The sequence below is a fragment of the Macaca fascicularis genome, chromosome 5, assembly GCF_037993035.2.
Source record: "Macaca fascicularis isolate 582-1 chromosome 5, T2T-MFA8v1.1".
Classification (NCBI taxonomy): Eukaryota; Metazoa; Chordata; class Mammalia; order Primates; family Cercopithecidae; genus Macaca; species Macaca fascicularis.
This window is the reverse complement of record NC_088379.1, coordinates 59,871,941-59,889,607: the sequence shown is the minus strand read 5'-3', so window position 1 is coordinate 59,889,607 and position 17,667 is coordinate 59,871,941. Positions and strand designations below refer to the sequence as shown.

General features: G+C 40.0%; 1 protein-coding gene and 1 pseudogene across 1 annotated transcript; both read right to left on the bottom strand.

The window, feature by feature from the left end:
- Nucleotides 1-4,957: 4,957 nt before the first annotated feature.
- Nucleotides 4,958-5,414, bottom strand: LOC102142999 (coiled-coil domain-containing protein 90B, mitochondrial pseudogene; annotated as a pseudogene).
- Nucleotides 5,415-10,436: 5,022 nt separating this feature from the next.
- LOC135970792 (C-X-C motif chemokine 5-like) lies at nucleotides 10,437-11,947 on the bottom strand. The gene is made up of 4 exons (XM_065544589.1): nucleotides 11,839-11,947; nucleotides 11,579-11,711; nucleotides 11,385-11,468; nucleotides 10,437-11,022 (listed from the first exon to the last, which is right to left on the bottom strand). The coding sequence occupies exons 1-4, from the start codon at nucleotides 11,945-11,947 to the stop codon at nucleotides 11,004-11,006; spliced, it is 345 nt and encodes a 114-aa protein (XP_065400661.1). The 3' UTR covers nucleotides 10,437-11,003.
- Nucleotides 11,948-17,667: the final 5,720 nt, after the last annotated feature.

Sequence of the window (17,667 nt, the reverse complement as noted above, 5' to 3'; positions counted from 1 at the left end):
TGTCAGGTATAATTTCTGGGGGGCCCAATATGTTCAGGCTCCCCCCAAATGGAGTCTGATACAAAGACTTAAGTCTTACACAAACCTTGTGCAGTGGTCCTCAGAATTGTCCCACTAAGGCTTCAATTTTGAGGCGTATTGAAGTAAAACAGAAGTTTTAACTTCCTGTCTTAAAGAACTAGAAAATCCAAAGAATATATGAAGCAACTCCTTTTACACATTAGACAACAAGCAGGGGAACATTAGAATCCCTGAGTAAAGGAAATAAACAAGATGAGATCGATGAACACCCTGGATGTTTTGCTGGTGCAATTCTGGACCACTGTGCAGGAGGAGAGATCCAAAGCAGACCATGGTAGTCTTGCTGAGTTGAGGGAGCACAGATTTGAATAGAGGATAACTGGAGTGACTAGAAGTTTAGGGAGAGTTGGAGGAAGGAGAGATCTGTGCAGGAAACCTGAGCTCCAGAAATCTGCCTTGAGGTCCCATTGGGTCTGTTTGATCAATATTAAGTCACGCATGCATAGGATGAAACTCCTTAAGACAAGCAAAGAGTAACCAGAAAATTGTTGGCTGAGGAAATCTCAGACAACATGGAGTGGGGAGATATTTGAGGTCTGGCCTGTCAGAGAGAAGAGAACTCATGAGCAACACTAAAGGCACGGGAGGGCCATGATTTAGTACTACAGCTAAACAAACCCTAGAGTGAAGAACATTTCTAGACCACCCTAATGAAGCTCAACAACAAGTCTGAAACAGATAAAGGTGAAGCCCTAGTGACTTAACTACTTGACAGAACAAAGCCCAAGACTCTAAAGAAGGAAAACAAATATTGACACTCAGCAACATAAAATTCACAATTTCCTGCAGACATCAGCATAAGCCATAATAAGTAAAACAAAATCAAGTCAGTATAAAATCAGGCATGATAAAATGATAAACTAGTGGACAAGAATTTTAAAATAATTATTACAAATATGCTCAGCAACTTAAAAGAAGGTATAATCATAATGAAGAGAGAAGTGGAACATTTTATATATTTATATATTTATTTTATTCTATTTTTATACTCTTTTATTCTAATATAAAATATTTAAAATATATACAGAAATGTAGGAAGAGAGAAAAAGAGAAAGAAACTTCTAGAATTATCTAACCAAGAGACTGGGAAAATTGAATATTCATCCATTAACTTCTGCCCATCCTCTAAGGGTTTGAAATCACAGGCCATCCTGCCTGTGAGCTCTGTCTGCCAAGCCTGCTTTCCCACCACCAGTTGGAGAAAGCCCTCAGGAAGAGAGGCATTGTAACAGGCAGCTAAAATTGCAAAGCTGTTGTCCGTTGCACCCATTGAACTCATTGGTGAGTGGAGGAGATATGCAGTGGAGCATCACTGGCGAAGACAGGACAGGTCATTTTCTTTATTATTTGTATGGGTAGCCAGGAAAGACAAACAGTGTGATCTGTTTTTCTGGATTGCCCCCACTGTGCTATTGCGGGTCTAACACCTCCACCATCCCTCAATGTCTCTTCAGTTACTTCTGGAACACCTGAGAAGGTGTCTCAGGAGGACTCACAAAGAAGGACTCACGATGACAGAATTAGTGTTAGACATGTCTCCTCCTCTCCTTCTCTAGCTGCCACAGTAACATAGTCAGAGGCATTCGAACCAAAGTGACTCCGTCTTAAATGAGGGCTAGGAAAAATAAGGCTGGGACCTACTGGGCTGCACTTCCAGAAAGTTAGGGATTCCTAGCCTCTAGATGTTTAGAGTTAAGAGAACATATTGATCACATTTACTAAACAGATTGGAATTAGGAGTTTCCTGATATCCCATTATCCTGAGAACAGAAGCATTCCTAATTTTGCTTTAAAGATACCAATATCAATTCTTGCAAAATATAGTATTTAATAAAATTAATTATTTATCCCAAACTCTTGTAGCAGAGCACGTTTCCCCATGATCATGTTTTCTTCTATACATAAACAAGCATTGTATCTAGGGTGAACACGGGCCTCCTCTTACTTTTGGGAACACCTTACTCTGCCTTGGATTAGCTGTTCTTACACCACTTTCTTACAAAACTTGCTTTCACTTTGTTCTGTGGACTCATCCTGAATTCTTTCTGCCCCAGATCCAAGAACCCTCTCTTGGGGTCTGGATTGGGACCACTTTCTGGTAACATCTTTCTGGCGACCATGAAGGGACAATACTGAGGAGACCCTCAACCCAAAGGATATAGACTGCAGTACCAATTAGCTGATTCTGGGTATGCATTAGCGTTCCAGGGTAACGGATGGGATTGGGTTATAGGCCCAACTTAGGGGAGTTAGAGTCTCTCCTGACAGAGAGGATTAAAGGTTCCTCTTAATAAAAGGCAAGGACCCTTGACCGAACCTGGGTTCCTGGCCTAACGTTGGAGGTTAGAGCCCTTCTTAAGATTTGTGGGGTTAGAGGGTCCTCTCAGTAAAGTTCCTCTTGGCTAAGAATAGGTTTGGCCTCAGGGGATGTTAACTGCTATGGTGTCTGTATTTATCTGCCTTGTCCTCTTTGCTGCATGTATCCATTTTTTGGGCACTGTCTCTGTTTACTGTCATTTTCAGGAGAGTTCATTTAACTGATCTTAGAGATTTTAACTTTCTCTAAAATTGCTGATGAAGATTTGGTATTTAAGCAATAAGATTACATAGGTGTGGTTATGTTTTGTTGCAATCACTAGGCGTGATTGAGAAGCACTAGGATAGAAATCAGGGGACCTTTCTCCTTGCTGTTTTGTTTGGTTTGTACACTAAAAATATTTCTTATCTTTTCAAAATTCGGGCAAATCAGCTTTGCTTGTCCAATCCACAGTGCAACTATTGCCCAGAGCCTGCTTGCTCTGGTCATTTCCATCTCACTCCCCTTCATTTCCTTTGCCTTATTTGACATTTCTTTCATTGGATTCTATGTTGTGGTTTATCTAAGAGTCATGGCTCAGCTCATGTATATTATTTGGCTAGTGTGGATAAGAGAATTCCGTTTTCAGCTGCGATCTCCTCATGAATGCAGCTGGCCTTAAAAACGTCTCCTTTCCTTTTTAGTGGAACATGGCCAGTGGCAATACAATCTCACCAGTTTGGAACTTTTCTTTCAACATCGCCTGCCTCCTTCATGGGAACCACAACATTGATCCCAAAGGACTTATCACTAGGATGTATCCTTCCACACTGAGATCAGTTTAAAATAAATGGGAATAATGGAGAAAATTGGTGAAATTGGTGTTTATGTGTAATACTGTTTGGCCTCAGTATTATTTGGAAAAACAAAAGAAATTGTCTCCTATTGAAAATGTAGCCTTTAATAATATAGCATATAATTAAATATATAGTATTTAATATTTTAATATATTATGCACTATAATAATATAAGTATAATATTCGATTACACTTCCACTTGGTTTGTTTTGTAAGTGAGATGAAACATGGGATGAATACCACGTGTTAAGCATTTTTGCTGCTCAGTCAAGATAAAACCCTGCAACAGGCATGTGCATGTTTGATGAAAGGAAAGGAAGAAAAAGAACTAGACACACTAGACAATCCCTTGATGCAAGCCCCCACAGTCCAGCAGACACTTTTGGGTGGAGCAGAACCTCCTTCTCTCAGCTAGGAAGGTTCAGGTATGTCAGCCCATTCTCACCTCTGTCCACCTGAAAGTTCTGCTGAGACCCCTTAGTCCCTTCCTCCTTACCCATCTAGTCCCACTCTATTCCCAGCACTCCCTGAGGAACCTAGCCCTGTGGGTACTACTTGTAGTGGAGCCTCTTATCAACCTCCAAAGGGAAATGTTTGTCCACTAAGAGAGGTGGCAAATGGGGAAGAAGGCACTGTAAGAGTACATGTCCCCTTTTCTATGTCTGATTTGGCTCTACGTAAAGAAAAGTTTGGTCATTTCTCTGAAGATCCAGGAAAATTCATAGATGAATTTGAGAAATTAACTCCCATTATAGTTTGACTTGGCAGAATCTGCATGTTGGTGTCTCTGTGTTGTACCGTGGGAGAGAAACTTTGCATTTTGGGGACAGCTGGGACCCACACAGATGAGATATTGGCTCATAGCCCTAACCATAATATATATCAGGCAGGAGATACAGAAGTTCCACATCAAGATCTGAAATGCAACTATCATCAAAGGGGCAGTGAGGACTTGGGGAGGGTGCTCATATGGTTCCTTGTTCATTAGAAGGGATGAAGAAGTGGATGAAAAGCCTATTAACTCTGAAAAGATTAAGGAAGTTTCTACGGGTAAAGATAAGATCGGTTTTGCGTCACGGATGTTTAGTTGAGGCAATTAGGAAATGTACTAACACAAATTCTGAATCAAAAAAAAGGACCAACCCCTTTGAGAGTACATTTTATAACCCAATCTGACCTTGATATCCGCATGAAACTACAAACAGCAGCTATGGGTCCCCAGACTCCTATGGATTAGCTTTTGTTGTTGTTGTTATTGTTATTGTTGTGGTTGTAATAACCTTTTATTTTATAGAAAAATGTAATTATACAATGGTTATCAGGGAAGTTAATTCAGTAATAAGTATGTAAGCTAGGGAATAATTTTCGAATATTCAGCCAATACCAACAAGATCCCGTATGATTTACAGAACTGATCAAGCAAACACAAGAAAACTCTGGTTCAATTTCTATGAACTATCAAAAGGACAAAATGCTCTTCTATCTCAAATAAGCCAGGTTTGAATTATAGCTTTTCAATATAACAAAGACACACACACACTCACACACACACAATAAAGACAAAATATCTCTTCTCATTCTGAAACATTTCCTTTTTTAGTCCTTATATACTTTGAATAATCTTGTATAGTAAATTTTTGCTGCAACAGACAATGTTCCAAATCAATCTCTCCTGGTTTGGTGTTCCAAGAAGCCAACAGCCACAGCAGTAAGAGTATTAATACTACTTCCTGAATCTCTAAAATCCCAATGCTACTGCCAGGCAATTAAATACCAAGACTGCAAGATAAGGAACTGTCTCAAGTTTGTTAGACTCCATCAGTGTTTTTAAGGAAGCAATTTCTGCATCAGTTTTATTACTGGTCACTGAAATAATACTTTTGGTTTGGGGATCCGTTTTTGTAAATTCTGTAGTTGCTTCCTTAAGTTGCTTTTCTTAATCTGTAAACATGTCTGCAACTCCGCTCCTTTCTAGGTTGATATCCAGTTTATTATCTGCTCTGATTCAACTGGTTTCATGTATTGGTTGTTGCTTAACTTGGTCTAATTCAGTTTTCATTTTCTCATTCTCTGCTCTCAGATTTGTGAATTCACTTTTCTCTAGGATGCCCATTTCTTTCCTGATAGAGCCCAAATGAGCCATTGGCTCTTGTTATTTCCTGCGGAGCTTGAGTGACCATCTTTTTATTGGTAGTATCCAGGCTGACATTTGATAAAGTAGTTAGTGCTGATACTGTAGTTTCTGCTTGTGTTTTGTCAAATCCATGAGTTTCCAAGTCCTGAACCAATGCATGGGTATCAAAAGTTAATTTCCTTTCTTCTAAAGGAGTTATAGCCTCTGGCGGCCTATCATATCCCTCCTTGCTTGTGGTGCTGAAGAAGTCTCTCTCCAGGCTTTTGAATATGGCATTTTTCGTTTTTAATAACAGGGGCAGAACATAGGAAGCAGAAAGAGCAAAAAGGACCTCCCAAAAGGTGCAGCTCTTGGCTGCAGCCTTAAGCTCACCTCCCACATGGGATTGCCCTCCTGGTTCTTAGCCTAAACAAGGGAAGCGAAAAGGTGGAACACATAAAACTGGGCATCCAAGTCACCATGCCTTGGGCATAAATCAGTGTGTACATTGTAAAAAAAAAAAAACTGGATATTGGAAGAGGAAATGTCCAGCACTCCAAAGGGAGCCATTGGCACCTGAACCAATGATGGCTGAAATAGCCAAGCAAGCCCACCAGACCTTCTGCCACATCTCCCAATGGACAATGGAACATATCTCCAGAGGAGCCATAGGTAACCTTTGAAGTGGCAGGTAAGAGTATTAACTTTTGGGTTGGGTAAGGTGGCTCATGCGTGTAATTCCAGCCCGTTGGGAGGCCGAGGTGCGTGGATCACCTGAGGTCAGGAGTTCAAGACCAGCCTGGCCAACATGGTGAAACTACTAAAAACACAAAAATTAGCCAGGTATGGTGGCAGGTGACTGTAATTCCAGCTATTCAGGAGGCTGAGGCAGGAGAATCACTTGAACGTGGGAGGCAGAGGTTTCAGTGAGCCGAGATTGCACCACTGCACTCCAGCCTGGGGGACAGAGTGAGACTCGGTCTCAAAAAAAAAAAAAAAAAAAAAAAAAAAAAAGGAAAGAAAAGAAAAAAGAGAAAAAAAAAAAGAAAAAAGGAAAAGAATATTAACTTCCATTTGGACATGGACTAGCTTACTCGGTTTTAACCCATTGCAATGGGCTTCCATCACCCCAAAACTGTATGGTCACAGGGGTAGATAAACAAGTCCATACATGCCATTTTACCTACCTTTTAAGCTGCTCTTCAGAGACTTTAGTTTCCTCACATACCTTTCTTCTCATGCCTGAATGCCCCACTCCTTTGTTGGGAAGGAATTTGATGGCTCAGCTGCAAACAGTGGTATGTCTTGGAAATCACAAGGCAGATGACGGTTTGTTCCTTCTGCTTTCCTGTGATAAGGGAGGAAAGACAATGGGAAACTTATCTACTTCTCAAGTCAATCCTATAGTATGGGACACTGAGATCACAGGCAAAGTGTTAAATGTTCCCCCCATCTGTATCCAACTTAAACTTGATGTCCTGTACCCCTGGAGGAGACAATACCTCTTAAAGCCAGGGGCACACAAAGAGGAATCCAACCATTAATAGCTAATAGAACTTTGGGAAGCTGAGGCGGGCGGATCATGAGGTCAAGAGATCAAGACCATCCTGGCCAACATGGTGAAACACTGTCTCTACTAAAAATACAAAAAAAATTAGCTGGGCGCGGTGGCGCGTGCCAGTAGTCCCTGCTACTCTGGAGGCTGAGGCAAGAGAATTGCTTGAATCCCGGTAGCGGAGGTTGCAGTGAGCAGAGATCATGCCACTGCACTCCAGCCTAGGCAACAGAGCGAGACTCTGTCTCAGAAAAAAAGGCTCATAGCATATTCAAATTTATACAAGTACATGCCAGAATAAACAGGTATAATATAATCCAACTGGAGTGTGAATGTATGTACATACGTACTAATATGATTAATCTTCTTTCTTTCCTTTTCTTGTGTTTCATAAAAGAGCAATTTCATATAAATACCTATTGTTAGGTAATTATATAGTAAATTTGAGGACAAGGGAAGTTGAAGTACTGATCAGGGTTGGGATGAGACAACCTCATTTGTCATTTAGATAGGGAAATGTTAAGTTAAAATACCTAAGAATGTGTATGTAAATGAAATTGCCCTTTTAATTTTAGAGTGACAAGGGGACTTGTTTAGCCTAGATCACTTGCTTTTTGAATATCTTGTATGTGCTAGGCACTGTCCTAGGAACTGAGATGAAGTTGATAATCATTGTCCCTGCTCTCATGAAGATTACATGAAGCTAGAATAGAGACACCCTAAACAGATGACAATAAACACATAGACTCAATAAACTCTACAGTAACTTTGGTGAGAAAACTTTATGAAGGAAAAGTATAGAGTGCTAGGAGAGGATATAAAAGGGGCCTCGTCAAAGGTAGGATTGAGGGTTGGAGAGGTTTCCTCAAGGCAGTAAAAGGCAAGCTATTCCAAAAGGAAGGATGGTAATTACCCTGGTAAAAGTGAGGGGAAGTATTATAGATTGAGAGGATTGTGCATGCCAAATCCCTTGTTGGACTACTGCTAGACAAGGCGAAAAGAGGGTAAACAAGTTATAATTTAATTAAAACCAAGCATGGTGACTCTTGTCTGTGATCCCAGCATTTTGGAGGCTGAGGTGGGCCGATGACCTGAGGTCAGGATTTCAAGATCACCCTGGCCAACATGGTGAAATCCTGTCTACAAAAATAGAAAAATTAGCCAGGCATGCTGGTAGGTGCCTGTGCTCCCACGTACTCAGGAGGCTGAGGTGGGAGAGTCACTTGAACCTGGGAGGTGGAAGTTGCAGTGAGCCGAGGTCACGCCATTGACCTCCAGCCTAGGCAGCAGAACAAGACTCAGTCTCGAAAAAAAAAAAACACCAAAAAACAAACAAACAACAAGAAAAACACCTCTTATGAGCCAGGTTATTGAATTTAGAACAGCATCTGAAAGCCTGAAGATAGAGATAACTTGTTAATTCATTAAGTCATGCATTAATGCTACATTGGGGATGCAGAGGTAGATATAATATGGTTAATGCTCTGGGAGAGCTAGAGTGGATGAAGAAACCTATAAATAAGTAAGAGCAATGCAGTATTTTTGTTGTAATTCAGATAATGAGATGTTATGGGAACATCAAATTGGAAGCTATGAGCTCTGCCATGGAAAACACAAAGGAGATATTACTTGAACTGAGTTCTTAAGGATGAGTAAGCCTCCTCTTATATGCAGGTAGTGGCCCTAGCAAATGCAAAGTCATGGGCCTAGGAAAGAACATGCCCAGTTAGGGAACCAAACACCTGACTATAGTGAATTTGAGGGACAAGGGATGTTGAAGTGCCTATCAGGATTGGGATGAGACAGAAAGAACATCATCTGTCATACTTAGAAACCTTTATTTTATTTCTAGGAAACAATTTAGATAGGGAATAATTTAGAGAAGGAAATCTTTGTGTTTTCCAAAGACCCCAGAGGCCATTGGGGCTGTGAAGGAATAACTGGAGGGGAACTGAGCTTGGAGAAATGTTGAACCAAAGCAATGGTGTTGGGGAACGACGGCCTTCTCTGCCAGGCACAGAGGAGCAGAGTTAGTGTTTGAAATTATATAGAACTAAAGATAAGTAAAATGTATTGTAACAGTATAGGAAGGAGAAACAAAATAAGTGAAGTTTACAAATGTTTTAATGCTTATTCAAAGGACAAAATAAAGACTATGAACCAATGAGACACATAATAAAAAAGTACAATTTTAATATAGTGAATGTAATGCATATGTAATTCATCATAACAAAATGGTCAGAACCTTTAAAAGGTACACAACAGGCATCTAAAAATCTTAGCAATGCTAAATATGTAATAAGTATATATTATATATAAGTATATAATATATAAATACAAATGCTTTTTACCAAGAAATGTTTTATTTTTCTTGCAGTAGCTTTGTTAATTGCACAAAATTATGTTTTGTTTTTGCCATTTAAGTGTTATCACACAATGCTATTCTGAAAGACAAATGTTCATTAAAAACAAAGCAAAAATAGAAATTCACAACCATTAATTACCTAGATTTGCCATTTAAAGGTTTAAAGAAAAAATGGGAGGAGCTTTCCTACGAGCCTCTTCACAAGGGTCACATTTTCTCCTTAAAAGGGAAAGATTTCCAAACAAAGGTGAAATAGCTTAAACAGAAATATTTATAAAAAGAAACTTACAGCATTGTCAAGGATATTAAGACTACATGGACTAACCAGTTTCATTACTGCATCTTCCCTCACCCCCACCGCCACCCCTGGTATGTCCCACCAGGACTAGAGCAGACTTTGCATTCAGAGAGAAATGCTTCAAAATCCCAGTGAAATGAACTGTGCTAAAAACCCGACCGGCATCTTCCCTGCACTCCCCGCTGGTCTTCTGCAATCCTCTAACCCGGGTTCTACTCTGTGAAAGGGGCCAAAGGTGGGAGTGGGGAGGAACCGTGCCCCAGTGTGGCCACCTTATATATGATTTTGTATTCCACCATAAATGCTGGCCTTCTGCATTTTGGAAATTATGATTTTGGAAAATCTAGCCCACGCAGAGGGATAAAAAATGGACATCCCTTGGATGACCTCTCTTTTTTTTTTTTTTTTTCAACATTCCAAGACCTCTCTGGTCCCCTGTCCAAGAAGAAATGCTAGGACCTCGATGACGTCGCTATGTATTTTAAAAACTAAATGGTAAATTTATATTCAAATTGTTTGGATACGTTTCCAAAACTTTCAGCGTACAAGTCATTGCTAAGTTTGCCTTTACTTTAAAAACTGAAAGAATACATTTTAATGTAAAGTAGCAGTCAGGAATGTGCCTGTTTTCTCGCTTCTTCATCTACCTAAAATATATATTTAGTTACCAGAATTAGAGTACTCCTAATAAAATCATTAATAAATAGCATGTGAAATCAAAGGTTTAAAGTAAATGATGGCAGTTTGCTATACTAAGAAGATAAAAAATGTCTAAAATTATAGGAAGATATTAGCCCCCATAGAACTGAAACTTTTAGAAATTCTGAATAAGGAAATATATTCTACATAGATAAGGTGCGATACACTCAGCTTTCTAAAACAAAATAATTAAATAGTATCCCACGATCAAGAGTAAGGAAATTCTCTGACATATTCCCCATGAAACATTAAAATATTTCCTATTTCTTAAAAAGGTGAAGATAACAGTGTATCTCCATCGACAGAATTCTTATGAAACATCATTTCCATATTAAATCCACAGCCTTCTCAGTTAATACCTTAAGGAATATTTCTTGGAGATATAATAGTCACCTTCAATTCAAGACACTTTGAAAGATTAACAACCAGTGATTCTTGGCTCACAGTATAGTCAATTGCCAAAAACTTCAATAGCATAGCAGATAAAATAACAGCAAATAGCAGAGGTACTGTGCTAAACACTTCGTTAGCTGAGCTGAAAGCTTAAGGGGCAAACATAGGTTTTCCTCACACTCTTCAAAGTGAGGAATCCAGGAAGAAAGCTAACTACTGGAAAAACAAACAAACAAACAAACAACAACAAAATCCTTCCTTCTTTTCTTCCCTGGGTCCAGAGACCTGCAGAAAACTGCTCTGCTGAAGACTGGGAAACGTTTCCATGCCTACTCATTTCTCTTCATCAGTTGTCCTTGTTTTCACTGTTGAGAAAAAGGTTATATTAGTTTAATCATTTTTCGCACTCCTTTCTACTCCACCCTGGTGTCAACACTCAGCGTTTATAATGCTTGGTAAAAAAGGAGTATACAAAAATCAATACAAGCAATGGGGAAACACAAAGCATAACTAGCGACAAGCTGTGTGTAATTGCTCAAGTAATTACATGTAAGATTGGTAATAAAGTTTTTCCCAAGACAATCCAGAAAAATGTTCCCAATTTAACAACCTTTTAATTCTAAACGTGAAAAGTGTTACTTAAATAGTACGGAGAGTAAATACCTTGTGAAGTCTATGGTCTCCCTAGATGAGATTTTAAAACCACAAAGATCAAAGTGACAAGTACCCGTCCAAAATTTTCTGGATGACTTTCTTTAGAAAAGGGGCTTGTGGATCGAGACAAACTTCCGTCCCGTTCTTCAGGGAGGCTCTGAAGGAAAGAAAAGGAAGATACACTCATGAGATAGCAAGGTTGAAGAACCAGGCTGCGGGACTTCCCCCTTGCCAAGGTCACGATAGACAGAGCAGCACAGAACTTACACCACTTCCACCTCGGAGCACTGCGGGCCTATGGCGAACACCTGCAGATTACTGATCATTTGGGGTTGAACTCCCTGCGTGGTCTGCAAACAACTGCAACGCAGCTCTCTCAAGGCAGCAGCGACAGAACCACCTGGGGAAGAAAGAGAGACACCTTTATAGGGCAGGTTGCTTGGTGAGTTCCCTGGAAGGCAGCTGCCCCGCAGACTCTGGGATGCACTGCTGTACCTGAATGCGTCCCCCGCGCCAGGCGCTCTCACCTGGGCTGAGGGGCCCTGGCGGAGTCAGCAGCAGCAGCAGCGCGAGCAGCGCGCACAAGGAGCCCGAAGGACCCGGGACACGGGCCGCGCTGCTGGGCAGGAGGCTCATAGTGGTCAAGAGATCGCTGTGAGCGGTCCAGGGTTCCTGAACTGAGTGGAGCAGCAGAGATTGGAGATCCGGAGCACTGAAGCTTCCTAGTACCTTTTGCACTCCTTTTATCTACATTCATCTCTCCCCACTGACAGGAAACTCAAGCTTTGGGACGCTGGAGAAATTCCCTGAATTCAGGGGGCAGTGTGGAAAGAAGAGGTTGAGGGAGGGGGGCTGACAGTGGGGAGGGTGGCCTGGAGGAGCTGTGGGCACCTCTACCTAGAGGGACATTCTGGCCCTGCTCCGTGGTGGACGGAGCTGTGGCTCCAGCCAGAAGGGAGCAGTGATTCAGCAGGGCCTCAAGCCCTGGGCCTCAGGGGGCTAGGGATGCTGGCGTTTCTGAGGCAGGCAGCCCTACGGGAGATGCTGCTCCTCTCCTTCTAGAGAGAAAAGGTGGAACCAAAGTAGCAGGAGCCTTGATTTGAGAAAAATTTCTCAAAGTCAATCCTTTCTAATTATTATTACTATTAATCCAGGAAATGTTATGCATGTTTGAATTGCTCTAAATTGAAAGTCCTTCCTGTCTTCCTGGCACGCAGGTCATTGTAGCTTTCTTGAATGACTTTATGATTCTCTGGACTTCAGCCAGGATTGGAAGCCAAGATAACATGATAACAAGAGACCCTTGTCTCTTGCCACTTGAAGTTAGTGGCCTAAAAGGACTACCACTGAATTTTGTTGACTCCCCACAGATCACCTTCTTTGGTGAGTAAGTCTGCTTACTGAGAATTCTGTACTTGTAGTATACCAAGTACATGTGTGTCCAGGTGGTTAAACAAAAATCTTCCAAAACCACCCAGCAAATTGCCACGGAAGGTACCTTGCTGTTGGCAGTTGCTATGCTATTGAATTGGAAGAGGTTTTGGTCGACTTGGGGCTGAGGTGTAGTATGGTAAGCACAGGCTGAAGCTTGCTAGGGATCCCAGGCCTGCCCCAGCTCTGGACCCACCCCCAGGTGTGTATTTGACATCATTTGGAGATGCTGTGGGAGGCTGATGAGTTTGAGGGGCTCATGTGAAAGCTTCTTGTAGGGGTTTGTATCAATTTGGCAGCACAACAACACCCAGTCTGTTTTCCCTCCAACAACTTCATGGCAGGGTAATGCTCCCCACGGGCTTCTGGAACTCTCGAGTTTCGTGATTGCTGGTGATCAAGGCTGTTCCCACAGGCCTACTCTAGTCCCCCGTGAGCCCTGCACTGCTGCCTGAAATTGAAGGGTGCAGTAACTTCCAGCTTCCTCTCCCTCTCCCCTTCTGTTATCTGAGGAGGAGTTAAAGCGCTGAAGGTTTAAGGGTCTTCCACTGTCTCGCTCCATGCAGGAATGGCTATGGTATGGGAATGACTCGGCTTGCTTTCATGGAAATCGAACTCGATCCTCTTCTGGCTGGTTCTCAAGACCCCTGCCCTCACGGCAGAGCAAAGGTAATCAGTAAACATGATTGCATTGAGAAACCAGTCATGAAACACAATTCTTTCCCTTGTCTCCTGTGATTCCGGGAATTTTATTAACTCCGCCATCCATCACCTCCATTGGTGAGCAAGAAAGAGGTGTCATAGACCATTACAACTTTTATTCTGGAAGGAAACTTCAGAAATTCACTAGCTGAGTAAGGTTGGGTGGTATGGGCCTTACTCTGTGGGAAACTAAATGAGAAGTCCTCACAGCTTCCTGCCGTCATCAGCATCATACCTGACTTGGCAAATGGAATTCTTCATTTTTCTGGGGAGTGATGATCTGTAGAAAACAGCCTGCAAATTTAGTCTATTGACATTTTAGAGATTAGAGTGTATCTAAAGACAAAAGTTAACACTTGGTGAAGTGATAACACTTCAAAAAATCTTGGGCAATTAAATTCAACTTAACCACAGGGAATAAACCATAGGATAAGCCTTTGCTTAAAAAAAAAAAAACAGTTTGATTACATAGGTTATTGACTTTTAAACTGTGTGTGTGTGTGTGTGTGTGTGTAGGTTAGTTCTAAATAAGCTTTTTTAAACATAAGTGAACATGTGAATTTGTTATTGGCACCAAATGGTGAAATCTGAGATGGATCATGAGACAAGATTGCCAGTTTCTCCTGACGGTCTTATAAATGTATATATCTCACCTGGTTTGCACTCTGAATCAATTCACTGTAGCTTGTTTATGGAACACAAGGAGAAAAACAATACTTCTTTAGCTGACCAGCAGGTGATAGAAAGTCCCCACTAGAAGTGGGCTGTTGGGTTGCCCAACCTAATCAGGAAGCAATATGTCACTTAAACTGGCTTCCCTTGGAAATCACTCTGGCCCATTGCCCATGTCTGGCTCCTATATAGACATCTTGGATGTTGGCTTTGTACAAACGTGGATGGTCCAAAGTTTCTCTGAGGTTGAGTATGACAGCACCAAGAACTACTGAAGACACAGCACTTTAACCGTAGTTGCTTCTTTATCATCAGTTTAAACAAAACCCATTTGTCTTACCTGCACTGTATCCAGGTGGCAGAGAAAAACTCTGTTATTTTCGTTCCCAACTAAAATAAAAGAATTCATCCAATGATATCAACATCCTGAAGGCTTCACTGTCTGTCTAAAGCAATCCTATGTTAGCCGTTCTACCATGGTATAATGTAATATAAACTAACATAGTATAAATGATTTTTGTCCCCCAAGACGCTTTCATGTTCATTATTGCTTGAGCCTCACATTGATTCTTAGAGAAGAGAAATTTTCTTCCCATTTTGCAGCTAGGCAAAGTAAGTAGAGAATGAGTTAAGTAGTAGAAAATCCAGCACTGGCAGTCAAGCACCAGAGAATCTGCCCCAGTAATTTTTAATGGTTTCCAGATTACAAACCACTTTCTTCACAGTTGCTGGCAAATAATCCCCAGTGGCTCTCTACAATCTGGCTAACCATTTTATTGTGTTTCCCAACAACCATATTATAAGCTGTTGAGATCCTCAATCCTTCCACTCCTGTGTTTGAGATTGCAGTAATATCAAGGGTCCTAGAGGCTTCCAAGTTATCCCACCTGAAACCATGCTCTGCTTTCTAAATCCCTCACTGTCTTCCAGGTAGATTCAAAGTCCTTTCTTCTTTGAAAAGGCTTATTCTGACAAGGTCATTTGTAGAGTATTCCTTCCACCTTTGCTCTTTGCACATCTAGTGTACTTGTAATAACTATCTCATAAGGCAGAATTTAATTATTCCTTATTTTTGCCTTTGTCTTCTTCAAGTCAACTATAAACTCCTTAAAGTCAGTGATGATGTCCTGCATTTGTCACATAACCTCCCATAATTTCTTAGTGTTGCAGCGAGCATTCTGTGAATACTTGCTGATGAATGTTGATAATACCTTTTTTTTTTTTAATTTTACCTTGTTCTTTACCTTACAAGTAGGACTTAAAGAGGAAAGGATGGGGCTGTTTACTGTTGTTAACTCCTCTGTTTTTCTAAACTCTACAATGTTGAATTGGTTGTCTCCTACATGGAAAATTATTTCCTGGTTATTCTTAGAGAAAGTTCGAATGATATTAATATTTTCCTTCTTTGGAATCCAAACTTTCAGAAGAATGTTCAGAACCCAGAAAGACATTTTATATTAAAAGATATACAATTACACAAATAAGTATTGACCAAATAACATAGTTTCTATGACTTTGATTGTAGGATGTAAATGACAAGGGGAAATTCTGATTATGTTATACTGTGATGAATGTTAACACTGTGTGTATGTCATTCTAAATTGATCTTTTCCAACAAACCAGAGAAAAATTTAATTATGTGATTTAGTATTTGACATAGGCCTTTTCAAATGTTATTCTAAGGTTCTATATTTTTTAAATATCCACTATTCTTTATATTACCTTGAAGAAATGCTATACAATTGCAGTAACTAAGGATGTGAGCACATCGTTATCAGGTTAAGCATATGGAGGGTATCAGTGTAAGGAAGGCAATAAGAGTTTCAGTGGAGGATAGAGTTACTCCTATGCAAAAGAAAAGAAACAAGGTAGTAACTCTCCGGTTATTGTTGCAATGTAAATGCAGTTTGCCTGTCTCCTTCTAAAGGGGCTGGCAGTCCAATGAAGCAGCAGCAGCATTCAGGGAATAACACTGCTTCAAAGTCACTTCACTTTTGCTATGAAATGTCAGGAATGTTTTCTTTCCTTTGACCAACTATCTAATTTTCCTTGCTGCCCGTTTCAGGTAATATCTGTTGGAGGAGCAAATCAGTGAACCCTGATTGGGTCTATACCGAGCTAAATTCCAAATAATCATAGCTGGGTTTTTCTTTCCCACCTTCTGTGTGGATGGGGCGGCTGGTTATCTATTGTACAACTGTGCAGACCTCAGAAAAGTTTTTGTTGACAAAAAGAGTTGATACATGGGGAAAAAAAAAAAGGCGAGAATGTAAATTTTAAATGTTTCTGAAAACCTTGAGTTTATCAGAAACAGGAAGTTTTCATTGCTTTCTTCAGAAATTTGTTCTGGGCTAAGTGAGCAAAACACTTTTTAATGTCAGATATTTTAAATAACTTGGAGAAAGCATTTCTATGATACTACAAAAGTCCTTTATGTAAACTGGATTTCTAATATTGTGCTTAAGAATGCTCATTTGAAATATTGTTTCTGATCACTATTAACGTCACAACTTGTATTTGTTTTAGCAGAGTATTATCTTTTGCATAACTTCACAATATATTCAATTATTATTTACTATATAGTAGAACCTCATCATTGCTGTTTTAATAGTAATAATTGTAATGCATTTGTATATGTGTGATTTATGTACTTCCTGGACAGTCAAAACCATCTGTTTTCCTTCCTTGTCACTGCTTGAAAAACCTTTGAAGAGTTTCTGATGCACATTTAAAAGTATTATTTCAGATGAAAGAGAATTCATAATGTTAGACCTACCTCAAAAGTTTTAAGTTTGTTCTTACGTCACTTTCGGATAAGTTAACAATCTAGGAATAATTTACCATACCTATTGTAGTTACTAGAAAAGGGCACCTTTCTGATAATGAAACAGAAATCTTTTCATTCCTGGAATTTCCTGTTGAGAGTGTAGAGTTCTGAGCAATATGTAACATTGGTTAGTTATGCAATATGTTGAATTTTACTGCCAGCTTTGTTTAAAAAGGGTGTGAGAGGCTTTGATCAACAGGAATGTGAAGTCAAAGTTATGTGTGGTATCATCTTACCACCTGTCACATGAATACACCAACATTCAAAAGTAAAAAAAAAAAGAAAGAAAGAAAAAGGAAAAAAAAAAGAAAGAAAAACTAGCAAAGACCTAACATCTGATAAGGATGCAAAACAATATTCGTGAACTTAAAGGACAAGACACAGGCACACCAGCACCACCACAAGCCCCATCACCACATCAACAAAACAAAGATTAATAAAAATTGAGAACAGAACGTGTCTTATAGTTGATATTTTGCCATCAAATTTTCATTAAGTCTGATTATGAATTCCCAGTGAATAATTGCTTTCATGCACATTTAAAATGTTCTTTTTATAAGAATTGGGAATTAAGGAATTGTTCACACTGATAAAAAAGAATTTGCAATGCCAAACCAAAAGTCACAAAATCCTAGAAATTCTGGCTAATGTTCGACCACGAGTTTCTTACTAGCCACTTTGGATTTTAAAGCATGACTTCCTCTGGAGAGTAAATTGACCAAAT